Source organism: Nansenia antarctica (assembly GCF_963989245.1).
Source record: "Nansenia antarctica genome assembly, chromosome: 1".
Classification (NCBI taxonomy): Eukaryota; Metazoa; Chordata; class Actinopteri; order Argentiniformes; family Microstomatidae; genus Nansenia; species Nansenia antarctica.
The window spans coordinates 79041917-79059416 of NC_137674.1; the positions used below are offsets into that span (position 1 = coordinate 79041917).

At 45.7% G+C, this 17500-nt stretch overlaps 2 protein-coding genes across 2 annotated transcripts in view; one reads left to right on the forward strand and one right to left on the reverse strand.

Annotated features, from left to right (window-relative positions):
• nkpd1 (NTPase, KAP family P-loop domain containing 1) overlaps nt 1-10698 on the forward strand; it is a gene marked incomplete at both ends in the record, with an annotated part of 59885 nt that extends 49187 nt beyond the window's left edge. Inside the window, 5 exons of the mRNA XM_080526322.1 lie at nt 6836-6964; nt 7442-8213; nt 8458-9313; nt 9924-10118; nt 10429-10698. Of these exons, the coding sequence (XP_080382448.1) occupies nt 6836-6964; nt 7442-8213; nt 8458-9313; nt 9924-10118; nt 10429-10698 (2222 nt within the window). The remainder of the gene's footprint in view (nt 1-6835; nt 6965-7441; nt 8214-8457; nt 9314-9923; nt 10119-10428) is intronic.
• A 571-nt stretch (nt 10699-11269) lies between these two features.
• Nucleotides 11270-17500, reverse strand: part of lims1 (LIM and senescent cell antigen-like domains 1) — a 9086-nt gene continuing 2855 nt past the window's right edge. Inside the window, exons 6-10 of the mRNA XM_080546384.1 lie at nt 16549-16699; nt 15442-15534; nt 15152-15200; nt 14084-14159; nt 11270-13106 (exon numbers count right to left, since the gene is read on the reverse strand). Coding sequence (XP_080402510.1) covers nt 12992-13106; nt 14084-14159; nt 15152-15200; nt 15442-15534; nt 16549-16699 — 484 coding nt within the window. The 3' untranslated portion in view covers nt 11270-12991. The remainder of the gene's footprint in view (nt 13107-14083; nt 14160-15151; nt 15201-15441; nt 15535-16548; nt 16700-17500) is intronic.

The window sequence follows — 17500 nt, forward strand, 5'->3', positions numbered from 1 at the left end:
TCCTCTCCTCCCCTCCCCTCTCCTCTCCTCTCCTCTCCTGCCCTCCCCACTCCTCTCCTCTCCTCACCTCTCCTCTCCTCCCCTCCCCTCTCCTCTCCCCCCCTCCTCTCCTCCCCTCTCCTCCCCTCCCCTCTCCTCTCCTCACCTCTCCTCTCCTCTCCTCCCCTCTCCTCACCTCACCTCTCCTCTCCTCTCCTCCCCTCCCCTCCCCTCCCCTCCCCTCCCCTCCCCTCTCCTCTCCTCCCCTCTCCACTCCTCTCCTTGCTTCTCCTCTCCTCCCCTCTCCTCTCCTCTCCTCCCCTCCCCTCCCCTCTCCTCTCCTCCCCTCTCCACTCCTCTCCTTGCCTCTCCTCTCCTCCCCTCTCCTCTCCTCTCCTGCCCTCCCCTCTCCTCTCCTCTCCTCTCCTCACCTCTCCTCTCCTCTCCTCACCTCTCCTCTCCTCTCCTCCCCTCTCCTCTCCTCTCCTGCCCTCCCCTCCCCTCTCCTCTCCTCTCCTCACCTCTCCTCTCCTCACCTCTCCTCTCCTCTCCTACTCTCTCCTCTCCTCCCCTCTCCTCTCCTCTCCTCTCCTCCCCTCTCCTCTACTCTCCTCACCTCTCCTCTCCTCTCCTCCCCTCACCTCTCCTCTCCTCCCCTCCCCTCCCCTCCCCTCTCCTCTCCTCTCCTCTCCTCTCCTCTCCTCACCTCCCCTCTCCTCTGTGGTGGTCTGATGATGAGCATATTGCACTGCCGCCTAATAAAAACCTTGGGGCTCCAGAGACGTTGCATTTTTATCGCTGCAAGAGCTGTCATCATCCTTACCCGCACCCCACCTCCACCCACACAAACATGCACGCATTCACGCTCAAATTCATGCACGCTAAATACACACACACGCACACACATATTTACACTCACACTCACATTCACGCAAACACACATACACACTCAAACTCGCATGCTAAATGCACACACACATACAAAGTCAATACGCTTAACATAGCTTTTATACCACAGCTGCATGAGCTACACTGTGGGTTACTGAGGGAAATGTTAACATCTGATATCAGGTGTAGGGACTGGGAATAGGGAGGCAGCATAATGGAACGCAAAGGGGAAGGTACGTACTGTATGTGTAGCAGACTAGATGAAAATGGTGTTTCTTCTCTGGCATCATAAATGCATGCAGTTATATGGTACACAGAGGCACAAGCATTGGAATTGGCACTCCACCTCAAAGAGAAATTGATTTTTATGGGGTAGCACATGGAAAGGGTAGATGGGGCTTATATGTGTTTCTTGGCAGCACCATAAATGCTAAATTTGCCTATTGGATTTTTTGATAGGATTTTAGGGAAGGTTGGGGGGGAGTGAGAGTGTGTGTGTGTATGTGTGTGTGTGTGTGTGTGTGTGTGTGTGTGTGTGTGTGTGTGTGTGTGTGTGTGTGTGTGTGTGTGTGTGTGTGTGCGTGCGTGCGTGCGTGCGTGCGTGCGTGCGTGCGTGCGTGCGTGCGTGCGTGCGTGCGTGCGTGCGTGCGTGCGTGCGTGCGTGCGTGCGTGTGTGAGAGAGAGAGAGAGAGAGAGAGAGAGAGAGAGAGAGAGAGATTACATAAGGGGCAAGTAAACAGTGAAAATATCAACATAGCGCTCTAGTAAGATGATGGAATAAAAGATAAGATTGGAATGGAGAGAATAAGATAATCATAAGCAGAGAGAAAGGAGGGGAGGAATGTGAAGGAGGAAAAATACATTTGTATTAGGTCATCAGTGGCAAGGCATAGTAGGTCACCGGCATGCACTCTCTCTCCATCTCCCTCTCTTTCTCCCTCTCTCTCCATCCCTCTTCTCGCCCCCTCTAGAGCTTCTCCCACTCCCTCTGTCTCCCTCTCTCTCATCCCTGCCCTCCCGTTAAACAAAGAGAATTCATAGATTGTGTAGGTTTTAGTTCACTGCTGCTCGTGCTCCATTGTGCTCCATTGGCAATGGACCCTCTTGAAGGTCAAGGTATGTCAGACACCTCCATTCTGCCCCGGCCTCCTTCGGGTGATGGTAAAAGTCAATCAGTGTGTGTTAGAGCAGCTTGTTATCTGATGGCAGGAGACCCAATCATCACTTCCATACCTCTGCCTGGAGAGCACAGGACCCTACTGCAGCCTCACACAGTGTACATATATATATATATATACACACACCCTCTGTCACTGGAGAGAGGGAGCATTGGGTACAGGCTACACACTGGTCTCATACTGGAGAGAGGGAGCATTGGGTACAGGCTAAACACTGGTCCCATATTGAGGTATATGTCATCATTGAAGGATGTTTCTGAATCTTTCAATGTCAGTTCACAAGGAAACAAATGATTATGTTGAATGACAGCCCTCAAACTGTTTCATATTCAATGGTTTTTAATCCCTATGGAAGTAAGATGGAAACATGTCACTTCATTTGCCAACACATCAATGCTGAGATTCCAAACAGTCTTGAAGAGACAGGAGTGCGTGATCAAATGAACTGAGGTCAAGAGACGAGAGTCAGGCGGTCCCCATGGCCGCTATTGGACACGTGACCAAGTGGATCAATACTGCACTCCTACAGGAGGACTCACTCCAATTAGGACTGGCAGGTTGAAGCCATGGCGGGTCTGGATCAGGGTATATGTCATTCTCAATACTGGGCTCTGCTCCATCTGTGTGTCCTGGCTGTATTGGGGTTGAGAAGGACTGACAGACAGACAACCAAGGTTTATTGTCATGGTACTGTTTCTTTTCTGCTCCACCTGTTACAACGGTATTGCAGTGTTTGTTTTACACCCTCTGTAACCTATGCAAAGGTTTTATTGTATGCTCTGATATAATAATTGGTCCTTATTCAATCCCTATAGATTTAATTGTTGTTTTGATATTGTCCAATCCGTTCCTACCACTTGTGTGATACTGACTCCCTCCCCTCTCCCTCCCACTCTCCTTACATGTTGTCGAGTGTCGTCCTGTCTTCTCTCCAAGCATAGACAAGGCAAGGCAAGGCAAGGCAAGTTTATTTGTATAGCACATTTCATACAACAGGGGCAACTCAAAGTGCTTTACATACGGTACATTATTTAAAATTACAGCAAGAGGAACATAAGAAGAAAAAAAATACAATGAATAAAAGCAAATATAAGAAGTAAATAGATAAAACATTTAAAAAGACAATAGTTAATGGAAAAAAGACATTGATAGAAGTGTTTGTGTTTAATCATAACTGGTGCAAAACATGAAGGTTTTTAGCTTAGATTTAAATATTTTAAGGGTTTGGGCCTGTTTGATTTCTTTAGGGAGTTTGTTCCAGGAGCATGCAGCAGCGTGACTGAAAGCTGCTGCACCGTGTTTTGTTTTTAATCTTGGAATTATTAGCTGATTTGTCTCAGCTGACCTTAGGGACCTTGCGGGAATATAGGGTGGGAGGAGATCTGATATGTATTTTGGTCCAAGACCATTTTGTGATTTGTATGTAATTAGGAGGATTTTGAATTCAATTCTCTGAGAGACTGGTAGCCAGTGCAGGGATCTCAGGATTGGTGTAATGTGTTCAAATTTCTTTGTTTTTGTTAGGACCCTAGCAGCGGCGTTTTGGATGAGCTGCAATTTTAATACAGCTCCTTTAGATAGGCCTGTTAGTAGACCATTACAATAATCAAGTCTACTCGAAACAAATGCATGGATGAGTTTTTCAAGGTCTTGCTTGGACATGAAACCTCTCATTCTTGTTATGTTTTTCAGGTGATAGTAGGCTGATTTAGTTATCGAGTTTATGTGGCTGTTGAAGTTTAGATCGGAGTCTAGAATTACACCAAGATTTCTGACCTGTTTTTTAGTGTGAAGAGAGAGACAATCAAGTTTTGCACTGACTTTCAATCTTTTGTCAGGTGCACCGAATACAATTATCTCTGTTTTGTCCTTGTTTAGTTGGAGGAAGTTTTGTGTCATCCAGGCGTTTATTTGCTCAATGCAATTACAGAGATTGTCAATGGGACTATAGTCGTTCGGTGAGAGGGCTATGTAGATTTGAGTGTCATCCGCATAGTTGTGGTAGGCAATTTTGTTCTTTTTTATGATGTGTCCCAATGGAAGCATGTAGAGATTGAATAGAAGGGGGCCAAGGATTGACCCTTGGGGAACCCCACATGTCATTTTAATTTGGTCAGACAAGCATACACTAAACGCTTCCACCATTGGTCGGTTTCCTCCCACCTATGGGCCCTCAGTAGAATACAGAAACCTCAGGCCATGGTGACTGAGTTCTGCCTGCCTGTCTTAAGTTATTAGTGTTACTTGACTGCCCTCTACTGGTGCAGTTGTATTACTGCATGGTGGAAAGGGACAGTTCCGATGCTACCCAAATAACCCGAGTGACAGATTTATAATCATTTGGTAATTGTGAACTCTTTGTGAATGGTTTACCCTTCAGAAATGCTTCAGCATTCAGCATAGAGTACGTCTTTTAATACAATGAATGTATATAGGTCTACAGCATTGTCTTATATGGATTGTGATTTCATTTAACATCGCTTTCTTTACATTAATTTCCCTCAGCTCTTAGCTGTGTGTCCCTCCTCTCACTATCAGATGATGATCCGACCCTGAAGCATAATTAATCAAACCGTGTGTATGATACCCATCTTCAATTAATCCTGAATAACCTTAATTACAGATCTCATATGTTGAAAGGGCGCGGGCTTCGTGGAGGAGGGATTTTTCGTCCAATTTTTCCTGGTATTGATTTGCTAGAGACCCGTGGCCAAGCAATAAGAGAGAAGAAGGGCATTTTCCACCTATACCTGTGATGAATGTAACAAACTCCCACTCCCCTCTCTCTCTCTCTCTCTCTCTCTCTCTCTCTCTCTCTCTCTCTCTCTCTCTCTCTCTCTCTCTCTCTCCTCCTCTCCTCCTCTCCTCGCTCTCCATGACAATCAAGTTAATGAATGCAGGTACTCTGAGGAAGTGGAGGAGTAGTCGCCATAAGGCAGAGCACTTCATGTGATCTTAATCAGACATAAACTAATTAAACTTCATTTCAGCAGCTTTGCCAGAAAGTGGGGCGTTTTGTTTTTTTATCATGATTTATTTGGTTGAATTCGAGCAGCAATAAGCAAAAAAACAGTGTATATCTCATTGAGATAGAAATCTTGGGTAAAACTTTACTTCAAGAGTCCCCCAACAGATGTGTTGTAGATTGTATACATTGAACTATCAACAAACTGTACAAACTATCCACTAACTCTGCTCCTTTACCCTAACCTAAACCTACACCTAACCCTACAGTAAACCTGCAACCTATCAGCCTGTTTCTATTCCTAGTGTGAACCATCTAACGGTGACTGTTTACCCACAACAAAGGTCAGATTGCTTGAACGGGATAAACCTGATTCCTTCTATAATGACTTTCTCAGATATGCAGAACTTTGTTCTTCTCTGTATGTCAATGGCCCCAGGGCTTGAGCTGCTGTGGTGCATAGCAACCATATTCACACATGTCAGTACACAGGCAGGAATGCAGTCTAAGCTGTCGTTAGCTTATCATATGAACCACGGGAACTCAGCCACCAGTCCCATGGCTACCCCTCTAGCCCCCCAAACCCCATTCCTTACCCCTTCAGTGTGCACAGATCTGACACCACTGGATAGGGGTGAGTAATATGATGACAGCCCCACCTAGTGGAATAGTAGGACTTCTGCCATATTGGTTTCACTTCCCCAGTTGTTCAGTGATCCGTGAACCCCTGAGGGGGTAGGGGGTCGGGGGTAGGAGGAGGGGCCTAGGGTCTGAAATTGGTGCCACTGTGACTATGTTACCACTGTCATGCATACGTTTCCAAGGAAAAGATACATACAGTCTCACAACCTCACTTCCTGGAGAGAGTCTGACCTAAAGGCCAAACAACTGGGAATATTTCTCTTTGTTTTAGCTGTTATCTGAGTTGTAAAGTTTTATAGTAGCCAGGTCCCTGGGAGTGTAAAGTTCACCACGCCTTTCAGTACCTGCCAGATTCTCCACACTGTCTGCCTGCTGTTTGGAGCCCTCCTCCACATTAAGTCAACTTATCATTGTCTGGTTTTAAATCCGGGTCAAAAGGACTGGATATGAAAACATCCATATAAGAAGGTAAGTCGTTGTTTTATTTATGTATTTCTTCAAGATGAATGAAGGGCATTTTAGACTGGCTCAAAAAGTAGCTTCCAGTGTTTGTGCTGTGCAGCATGGCCTGTCAGCTCAATCCATCATACAGAGAACACACACACCATGTTCCATAGATGCCACATCAGCGACTGTCGACTATGTGCAGTCTGTGATAATTGCATTTTGATAGGTAGCCTAAGCATTAGGCTTCATAATAATAATAATAATCTTTAGATGAATTGAATTGATTAATCAACACTCTCTCTCTCTCTCTCTCTCTCTCTCTCTCTCTCTCTCTCTCTCTCTCTCTTTAGCTAACTTCCCCTTCCTCTTTTAGTTTAGTCAGGAATCATTGTGTACAGGCTACACACTGGTCTCTCTCTCTCTCTCTCTTCCCTTTTAGCTTATTCTGTGCTAATCTATCATTCACAGGTTATAAATAAAGAGGAATCTTCATTTTCTCTGTGGAACACCGTCATCATGTGTACAAAAGGTGAGATCTACTATAAGATAACCTAATAGGAGGGAGACAGAGGAACATGACTCAACTGGAACTATTGAGATTCCACATTCTTCTCTCCTCCGTAAAACCAGTTCCTTAATTTTCAAGGTTCCTCTCTCCTTAAATGAGATGAATTTGCTCAATCATGTGAACGATGATTCAGTGAAATGTACGAGGCCTGTCTCTTTTGTTTTGTAGGTCTACCGTCGGATAATGTTTATGCTTATGCTTTGTCCAAGACCCTCACCAAAGTGTCATCTCCTGCTACTGTGGGTCTGTACTCCTCATGTCAGAATCGCATCAATATGGTCCTCAGACACATAGAGGGTGAGTACACAGTCCGTCTGCCTGCCTGTCTGTCTGTCTGTCTGTCTATCTCTCTATTTATTAGGGATGTACACGAATACGATGTTATTCGGGAAAGCACAAATAATGTGATAGATACAGATTCTACCCTGCTGAGGTCTGTCTGTCTGTCTCTTTGTCTGTCTGACTGCCTGTCTGTCTGTCTGTCTGTCTGTCTGTCTGTCTGTGATATGCTATGCCTGCAGAGATGAAGGAAGACATGCCTGCTTTAAGTAAAGGCGAGCAAAGATTCACTGGATTTTTTTTTATTTTTATATTATTATTATTTGTTATTATTATTATTACCACTTATTATTGCCATATAGAATTATGTTAAGCATTGGGCTGAGATCACATCCTCTCTCTTTCAAAACCTAATTTCAATCCTTTATTGATTAAGTCCATACTCTGTTCATGTTAATCATAACATCATACTCTCTATCTTGTGTCTCTGGTCAGTACACATGGAGCAGGAGGCTGCAGAGAGAGAGAAGAAATACAAGGGACGCTCCAAGCCTCGTTCTGCCCAGCCCTCCCTCTCCGGCCTCCTGGCTCTGGTATGGAAGCTGATGTTCTACCGGCCCGTATGGACCAAAGAGAGCCAGCGGCGCCACAATGTCAGGTTCATAAACGTGCGTTTCAGCGCCTGGCACTTCGCCGGCAGTGACCTGCTGTGGGCGGGGCTGGTGATGCGCCTGTGCCAGGCCCTGCAGCAGAGCTTCGGCAAGCTCCAGCTGGGTCTCTACCGCGTAGTGCAGCACGACGAGGAGGACGAGGTGAAGAAGAAGGTCATCGAGGAGCGTACGAGCGAGTGGAGATCAAAGCAGCTCTGCTGCCTCCCCCTCTGGGTCCTCTTTGTATGCGTTCTCCTCGCCGTAGCGGCCATCATCGTCCTCCTCGTGCTCTTCGGCTTCCCGAAGAAGGCTCTCCAGGCAGGGGCTGAGGGCGGGAGCGGAGATGGAGATGAGGGTGGGGAGGGAGGGGGCTCTGGGGGGGGGGTGTTGGAGGGCCTGGCGATAGCTGCCCTGGGTGTGCCCGCGGCAGGCGCGGTGAGGTTCACCTTCCTCATGGGTAAGAACCTCATGTTCAATCAGGATGTGAACATCCGCCAGGGGATGGACAACGAGAAGATCAGCAGCCAGCTGGGCTTCATGAACGAGGTGAGGAAGGAGATGTGGCTGCTGGCTCGGTTCATCCAGTTCATGGAGGTCTTCGAAAGGAGGAAGATACGGTATGTTACTATGTGTACTGTACGTTCTGTCAGTACAGTACTGTCTGGGATAGCATTCCTCTGTCCATTCCAATGAGCCCATCCTCCGATTTCTACCTCCACCAGCCTCCACTGTATGTTTTTGTACTTGATGTACTTGATGTGTGGTATATGATGTATATTTTGAAGGTATTGGTGAAAAATAATTGTAATGTTGTTGTTGTTTTATCAACAAATATACTCAATGAAACTAAACTAATCTAAGGGTCGTGCTGGAGATCACAAACCTGGACCGCTGTGCCCCTCAGAAGATTGTGGGGGTCCTGGACGCCATCAACATCCTCCTCTCCAGCGAGGACAGCCCCTTCATCTCCCTGCTGGCGGTCAACCCAGAGATCCTGGTCCAGCAGGTGGACTTTGCTGACGGCTGCTTCAGCAAAGAGGACAGAGCCCATGCCTTCCTCAACCGCATCGTCACCCTGGCCTTCACCATACCGCCTCTCTGCGACGCCTCCAAGTGCAAGGTGTTTCAAAATATCACTCACGGCCAATTAGAGGTCACAGAGGAAGAGAGGGATAAGGAGGGTGAGGCGATGAGAGCGATGTGGGGGACAAAGAAGATGTCCCTGTCTTCAATCGAGGGCGCAGCACAAAGAAAGGAGTCGAGTATTCCACTGATAGACAGGAATGAAATCAAGGACCCAACGCACTCTGAGGTGAAGAAGGTCATTCAGTCAGCTTTCGAGAGCGTCTGCATGGGCAGCGAAAGAAAGCTCCATGAATACATATCCGATGACACCATGTCTATGAGGAGGGTCATCAACTCTATCAGAGTGACGGTGGTGATCATGGAGGTTCTGAAGAGCGAGCCAATGGGAGGTGAAGAGATCGCGGCCTGGGTGGTGCTGGCCAACCAGTGGCCCTGCCGCCTTAGCTGGGTGCTGCAGTGTCTGGAGGACCTCCAGCAGAGAGCAAAGATCGAGGGCAACGATGTTGACGAGTCTAAGAGTCTGTGGGAGATCTTCAGCGAATCCAAAGTGGAGCTTCATATGATGAGGCATGAGATAGAGCATCTTCTAGAGCAGGATGGGGACCCAGAGCTGTTTGAGAAGTTCCTCAAGGTAATGATAGTAATATTATATAACTCACCTCTATAATACATGATATGATATGATAGATCACACAGATAGTATAAATGATATAATAATCTATTCATATAGAAATATACACAACACAGCCCCGCGGTGGCGCAGCGGTCTAAGCACTAGCCACTAGTGCAAGCTGCCCACCGGGGATTGGGATCGAATCCCGGTCTCGCCAGACCCGGATATGGCCAGGGCACACAGGGAGCGGCATATTGAGCGGCCGCTCCCAAAAAAGGGAGGTATAGGACTATTTCCGGACAAGGATCCGTCGCGCAACACCGCCCCCGGGGTGCCGGAATAACGGTGTCGGGCTCGAGGAGCCAGTCAGCTAGTCTGCCTGGCGATCTCCTCTGGGGCTGCCGGCCACGGGTACGTGCAGCGGATCCTACGCAATAGGCAGGGGATAATTGGATGCTAGGTTGGGTTCAATTGGATACCAAATTGGGTGAAAAAGGGGATAAAATCTGAAAAAAAATAATATATATATATATATATATATATACACACAACACAAATGTACACTTTACAGTATAATAATGATCGTCATACATAATATGCTGAAACTAATTCATTATTATTCTTCAAGAAGGATTTCCCGTTCACAGTAGGGGTTGCAGAGAGGTTTAAACTGTCCACGGTCAACCTGGACCACTCTATCAGAAAGGAGCTAGGCAAGATCAGAGGGACGTCCAGCCTGAAGGATTCTGGGTGGAGGAAGGACCTTGCCTCTCTGCCAATCAGGACTGTGGTCAAAATGAGCCCAGAGGATGTCTGCAAAGAGGTAGATTTAATGATGTGTTATTTGTGCATAGATGGATGGATGGATGGATCTGCTGCAGGTGGCAAACCACCTACTATACTTATACTGTATCCCCCAGAGAATGCATAGTGCAACATGGTATCATTCAAAGCATCTATCCCATAGTCCCAAGTTTCAGCTAAATGGAACGATAAAGGTATCTGGTATATGTCATATCCATGCCCACAGATAGTACAGTGCTATATCTGTGAGACACCTGTACCCACCATCTCAGTGAGGGCAATCAACTAAAAACACATTTCTATTATCTCTGTGTCTCCAAACCCCGCAGCTGGAGAAGATGAACTACCCTGACAAATACACTGACGTAATACAAAGCAACCACCTCAGTGGTCAGGCTCTGCTCTTTGGTGACTCTGGCGACCTCAAAGATCTCCTGCAGATGACCTTGGGGGAGTGGACAACCTTCAGGCTGCACTTCCTGGGTGTCGGCCCACGGCCCCAACCCCAGAACAAGGCCATGCAACTGACCAATCAACGACTGGGTTATCATCTGTCCAGACACGCCCAGCTACGCCACAATAGTACCATGCCGAGCTGAGCTGTACAGGGCTAGCCTGACTACTCCAAAGTTGCTAAGAGACAGTGCTGGAAAGGACTTTGTTAGGTGGAAATATCCGGGCCAGCAGTGTTGTTTGGGTTGTCCCTGAAATGTGTCTATGGCAAGAACAAACTTCAACCAACACTTAAGTTACAGTGCCCATATCAACAGAACCAAAGTATGGATTGAAGTCTGTCCTTTTCCCTTGACTCCTTTAGGAACCAAATATGTGATTTTGTAATTTGAGTGAATTGTCTATATAACCCATAAAATGTCAATGCACTGCATTTATCTACACTACAGTATATGTTGTCATTGGCTCCGATCTGATCTCATTAGTTTATTCTAGTTAATTCTCTTGGGTGAGGATACACTATTCTACATAGTACGTACCAATGGGTATAGGGCCCTATCTCATCAAACCCCTACTAACCAACGCAGAGGTAAAAGACAGTTTCCAACTCATGTTGTGTTCTAGCTTAGCTTGTTCAGTGTATTTGAATGTAACAAGTGGTCTTGGAAACACAGCAGCAAGATTAATAATAATTATTATTGCATGTAGATGTGTAATGTTGTGAATATTTTATTGACTTTCAAAACAAAATAGAGAAGTGCATCATGACAACGATAAGAGCTCAATTCAACGATAAGAGCTAAATGCATGGATAGAAACATGAGCGTGATCGTTCAGTGACATCATAACCAACTGTCATGCATGCAAAGAAGCCCTGTTTAAAACTAGCATTGATTCTGTGTGTTCCAATAGAATCGCTTTCATTGTCTTTATGCAAATAATATTATTTTATCGAAATGTTCATTGATGTTTGTGGTACATCATCTCAAAAGACTGTGTTGATCGTATGCAAATATAAATGACATGAAACAACAATATGCTTACTCTTTTTTATATACATGCTCACCACTCTGCCTTCTCAGAAGTGGTCTCAAACATTTTATCTAATTTCCCTCTGGACTCAGAACCCCAGGGCAATGATTTGAGATCATTTGATTTGAAATCAAACAAACTCTGGCAATATATGACAAGCCACTGTGTGGATAAATCATTAAACAAGTCTCATAGGCATTCATACACTATGGTCTAGCTGTTGACCTACATATGGCTATAAGATCCTTACATGAAAGGTCAGGAAGAGTCTATGCAATTGTGAATAAGGCAGCTATATAGTAAGTCTAAGATACAATGACATTCTTGGTATATTTGACAACGACTTGCATAATACACACATACAGTTTAATTCACACGTACATCAGGGGAGGCTGGTGGAGCTAGGTAGAATCGGAGGACAGGCTCAGTTTGAAAGGTATCCATCACGTGTTTGATACCATTCCTCATTCCGTTCCATGCAATACAATGAGCCTGTCCTCCGATCTCTCCCTCCACTGATGTATATGTTATTTATTACATACTCAAGGCACAAGACAAACGCTTTTTAAGACACGAGTGTGTTAAGAAGCATTTCATTAAACATGGCAGGATATAAATGGTTCATAAGGCTGTAAGTGTTGTCTGCCCATAGCGAGCCCAATGACAACCACCGTTGCTACGTCCCATTTCTCCACACTTTCCTGAAGTGTGCACTCCCCCATATGGGTGCCCAAAGGATTGGTGTAAGAGATGAGAAGGAAACAAACCCTATGCTTAGAAGTCCACATGTGGATATGGATGACAAGCGCACACGTCCGGAAAAGAGAATTGGGACGCAGATTTAAAATCTAATCTCTATCAACAGGAAGATCACAGTGAAGGTCTTTTCAAGTGAGCCCTGGCCAACTGAATAACAACCAATACAGACACTTTTGGCTTTTGAAAAAATAATCATAGCTGTAACTCAAGTATAAACAATATCACAACACTGACTGCTTCTTTGACATGCAAATAAATGTGTGGTAAGGAGTCCTCCAATCAGGAAGTACAGTATGTTCTTGAGTAAGCCCACACGGCCACCTGGAACATTGTTTACATAAAGAAATGACAGAACATTAAATCAATTAAAAAAATAAAATAAAAAGTAATATAACCCTAAAACATGTCCTACTGACTATCCCCGGATCTCAATTTAGAATACTGTTACAGACATGAGGAAAATGGTTACAAATCAGATACATTAATACCTATTGGACTCGTTTGGGCACTTGTTAAGATTGGTTTCAGTCGTAAATACACATTGATAGTCCATCAACAGCCCTGGGTTTAAGCGTTGTATCAAGTTCTGTGGTTCAGGTGTTGACATCTCAGCTGATGCCTGGCACCCCCTGGTGCTGGGGAGCACCACTACTTGCGTCCAACGGTCTCAGCCAGTTTCTTCAACCTCTTCTTCAGCTCCAGGGGGAACTTCTCATAACATTTCTTACACACAGGCTTCATGTCAAACTCCACAAACTTGTTTCTGCAAAACACAAGGACAATGCGTCAGAATGATCATGTGCATCATTACAAGCAAGCAACATCTACCTTGCCTCAACATTATTATAACCTACTATCCCATTAGGACCCAAATCACTTTGGAATCACTTTTTTAATATACAGCAAGTTGAATTGAGGGAGTATTGACATCTGGTGGCAGCGAAACTAAACTAAACATGAATGAATCAGGGCTGAGAGCATAACACCTCTCTAAACGACATTCCAAATGTACGGTAGGTATGAGATAAGAATGACACTGAGACTCACTTGAAACCCCACATGACAACATAAGAAAACAATGAAAACACACATCAAGCAATTGAGAACCTCAAAACTATGACAAAGAAAAGAAGAAAAAGAAGAGAAGGAAAAAACAAAGAAGAGAGGCTGGGCACACTAACCAATGGACAGAAATAAGGGAGTGAAGCAGTGATGTGAGGAGAAGAAGAAGAAGGAGAAGAAGAAGAAGGAGAAGAAGAAGAAGAAAGACTGAAAAGGTCTACAGACAGACAGTAGGCTTCTTTTTGCGGTCTTTGGCGTCACGTTCGCGTTCGCGCCGGGCCAGGCGCCGCTTCAGTTCCTCGGGCATGCGCTCATAGCAGTGCTTACACACCGGCCTCAGATCGATCTCCACAAACTTATCCCTGGAATCACCGCGAGGCAGGAAAGAGGGGGAGAGGAAGAGAGGAGGAGGAGGGAGAGAAAAGCGTGAGAGGAGGGAGGGAAGAGCGAGTGAAGCACAGGGTGGAGAGGAGTCAAGACCGTGGTGAAGTAGGGAAATGGTTAGTAGAGGAAACACAGACTGAGAGGACAGGACAGGACATTTGGTGTAGATACACGCTGCCTTCAAGTGCTTCTCGGACCTGAGACCTCTAAGTATCCTGTTTCCAAAGAAACACCTGAACGCAGCATGAGTCCCAGGTCCTGATAGGAAGAGAGGGGTTAGAAGCCGTCACTTACTTGAGGGTGAGCTTGGTGTTGCAGGTTGAGCAGGAGAAGCAGTTGACACACCAGGCCTTATTCAGGGCCGACACCACTGAGAGAGGAAGAGGAGATGGTGAGGAAGAATCCATTTGATTCATCAATAAATCAAATCACTCGATCAATCCCATTTGGCTTAAACAGCTTTGCGAATCATGCGTGTATATACTATAGACCAGAGGTCACTAATAACCTATAACCGATAAATGATTGAGAATTATTACATTTTGACGGAGCGTTTCAATCTTAATCTGCACAGATTTTCGAGCCTTTACGGTACCGGTTTAGCGGCACTACTCAGCCAATGGAATCTGTGCATTGTTGGCTCGAGTCAGTGAGATGAGAGATACACACACAGGGGATGACGAGAGACTACTCTGAGAAATAAGTTAGAGAAATGTCACGGCGTGCTCCAAAAAAAGAAAGGTAGACAGCGAAAACAGAGCTTTTAATGAAGAATGGACAGACTTATACATTCATTCTTCCCACGGGCAGTTAAAAACCTGTATGTCTCATATGTTCGGAGACCGTGGCGATTATTAAAAGCGGCAATGTAAAGCGCCACTACAAAACAGAACACAAATCGTTTGAGCAAACATATCCACTCATCTGAACTGAGGACACAGAAAATACACGATCTAAGAGCCCAATATGATCGATCCAGCAGAATCACATTCATTCACTGCCCAACAACGTACTAATTAAAGTTCCCTTAAATTGCTTGGATTTTGGGTCAACATAAAAAAGCATTTACTGACGGAGGGTTTTGTGAAAAAAATCAAATGCAAATTTTTTCAAAAGCTCTCTGTTAGCCAATGCATTTTTACATTTAATTGCAGCCCTTATTTTACTTGAAATGAAAAGATATGTATTTATTATTAGAGTACTTATTATGTATAACACAATCTAGACGTTATGATGTTCCAGACTTTTGCTTGAGGAAATGTTCTCTAACTGGACATAGTTGAAGTCTAATTGAATACCCCTGCTATAGACCCATCACTTAGAACTTTGCCTATAGTAATATCGGAAAAAGCAGAATCTTACCATCTCCTTCAATCACGCGGTTGCAGTGGTAGCACACGTCACCAAAGAGCTAGGGGTTGAAACGGAGCATGGAGTCGGTTTTCATTCAGCAAACACACTTTCATCAACATACCATCATCACACTTCACACTCTGCACCCAGACAAAAATCAGGCCATTTAAACGACATCCATCAGACATCCAATCATAGCATTATCCATCAAGGGTTATACAGGCGTTCATATGTCACCAAGCCTTGAGGAAAGACACCTTGCTTGGTCCTATGGGAGGTATGAGGCCAGAAGGTTTTACCTGGTTGTAGTGGGTCTCACAGTACGCCAGGCCCTTCCTCTCATAGTGGCGGTGACCCAGGAAGGGCTTCTCACACTTAGCACACACAAAATGCTGCAAACACACAAGCAGAGCAGACGACAGCACCACACGTTAGCTAGCGTGGCTAACTCTACTCAGGCAGCTACTATTAGGTACTTAGGGAACGGCTCCAGGAGAGATGTTTCTCTCCCACACACACTCTCTCTCTCTCTCTCTCTCTCTCTCTCTCTCTCTGTTTTACAAATGCACGCAGTAGGGGATGTTCAGGAAGTCCAAACGTTTTCGCCATCTGCTAAACAAGACCCATGACCGAACAGGGCAGGGCAGGTCAGGACAGGCAGAGGAGAGGAGAGAAGAGGGAAGAGTGTCCTCTACTGGAGAAAATGTCCACTGCAGACCAGACAAGCCAAGCCAGGCCAGGGATGCGGAGCTCAGTGGTGTAAACGAGTGTAGCGAAATAAATCTGTACCATTCTTTAAGTGTGGATATACTGTGCATGTGTGATGTGTGAAATTATAACTTAGTAAATAACTGCTCATCTCGGTAATTGGCTATGGTAAAGTATGTGCCTGTAGGTTGTATTCATGTAGGAGTGTGGGAATGTCATTTGTGTGTGTGTGTGTTAGCAGCAGTGTACAATGCTCCCCTTCTTACCATGTCAAAGTGCCACTCGCAGTAGGCATGGCCACTACGCTCGTAATAGGCCTGAATGGGCTTCTCACACACAGAACACACAAAGTGCTGAGAGGAGAGGAGGAGGAGGGGGAGGAGGAAAAAAGAGGGACACAAGTATGAAAGATAATGAGGAGGAAAATAAGGACGTGAAGCACTGGAGGAGAACAACCTTCCCAAAAGAGAGGAGGAACACCTGGCCATGAAGACAATTATCTAAGAAATCTGAACAAAACAAAATCCATACAATAAATCAAAGGCAACTTTTAGATTGACATCCTGTGAAAGCAGGTGAAAGAAAAAACATCCACCCTTTTCAGTGTAATATTGTTATAAGCAAACATCTGACTAAAAACTAACGCTAACTCCTAGTGCTTGAAACACACACACACACACACACACACACACACACACCTCCACATGCCACTGCTTGCCCATGGCGTTGACCACGCGTCCCTCGATGGGTCTTCTGCAGGCTCCACAGATTGGCACGCCCATCTTGTCATGGCAGGGTAAACAGTAGAGCTCTCCCTTCAGCTCCCTGGCATCCGCTGTCAGCTCCTTACTGCAGAGAAACACAGAGAGGAGAGGAGGAACCTTATATCAAGCAAGGGGGAAATCCTCCTCATCGGCAACACCACCGCCATCACTCAGCTCAGCACCAACATGGGAAGCCTGTCCACCCTTGTCAGACCACATGTCAAGAACCTCGGTGTCATCTTTGACTCCGAGCTCAACCTTAACCGACAAGTGAGCTCCGTCGTGAAGTCATGTTTCTACCAACTACGTATCATAGCCAAGATCAAGTCCTTCCTCACCCCCAGTGACCTGAGGAGGGTCGTCCTCATGCTAATTTCTTCTAGGCTCGACTACTGCAACTCACTCTATGCTGGACTTCCTGATAAGACCATCTACCGCCTGCAGCTAGTCCAAAATGCCGCTGCCAGGCTGGTGTCAGGCACTAAAATGAGGGACCACATCTCCCCTGTCCTCATCTCCCTTCACTGGCTCCCAGTAAAGAAGAGAGTGAAGTTCAAGATCTGCACCTTTGTCTACAAAGCTCTCAACAGTCTCGCCCCACCCTACATCAAGGACCTCCTGGACCTGTCTTCCACCTCAAGGCCCAGGCTCAGGTCCGACGCCCAACTCAGCCTGAGGGTCCCCCGCACCAACCTCAAGAGGAAGGGTGACCGTGCCTTTGCGGTGATAGCACCGACCCTGTGGAACACGCTCCCTTCCGCCATCAAGTCTGCCCCCACTCTGGACTCCTTTAGAGCCAAGTTAAAAACCCACCTCTTCGTCAATGATGTTCCCTAAGTCTACTCCCTATTTGTTGTAAATTGTATCCCTTGAGATGTTCGTTTAA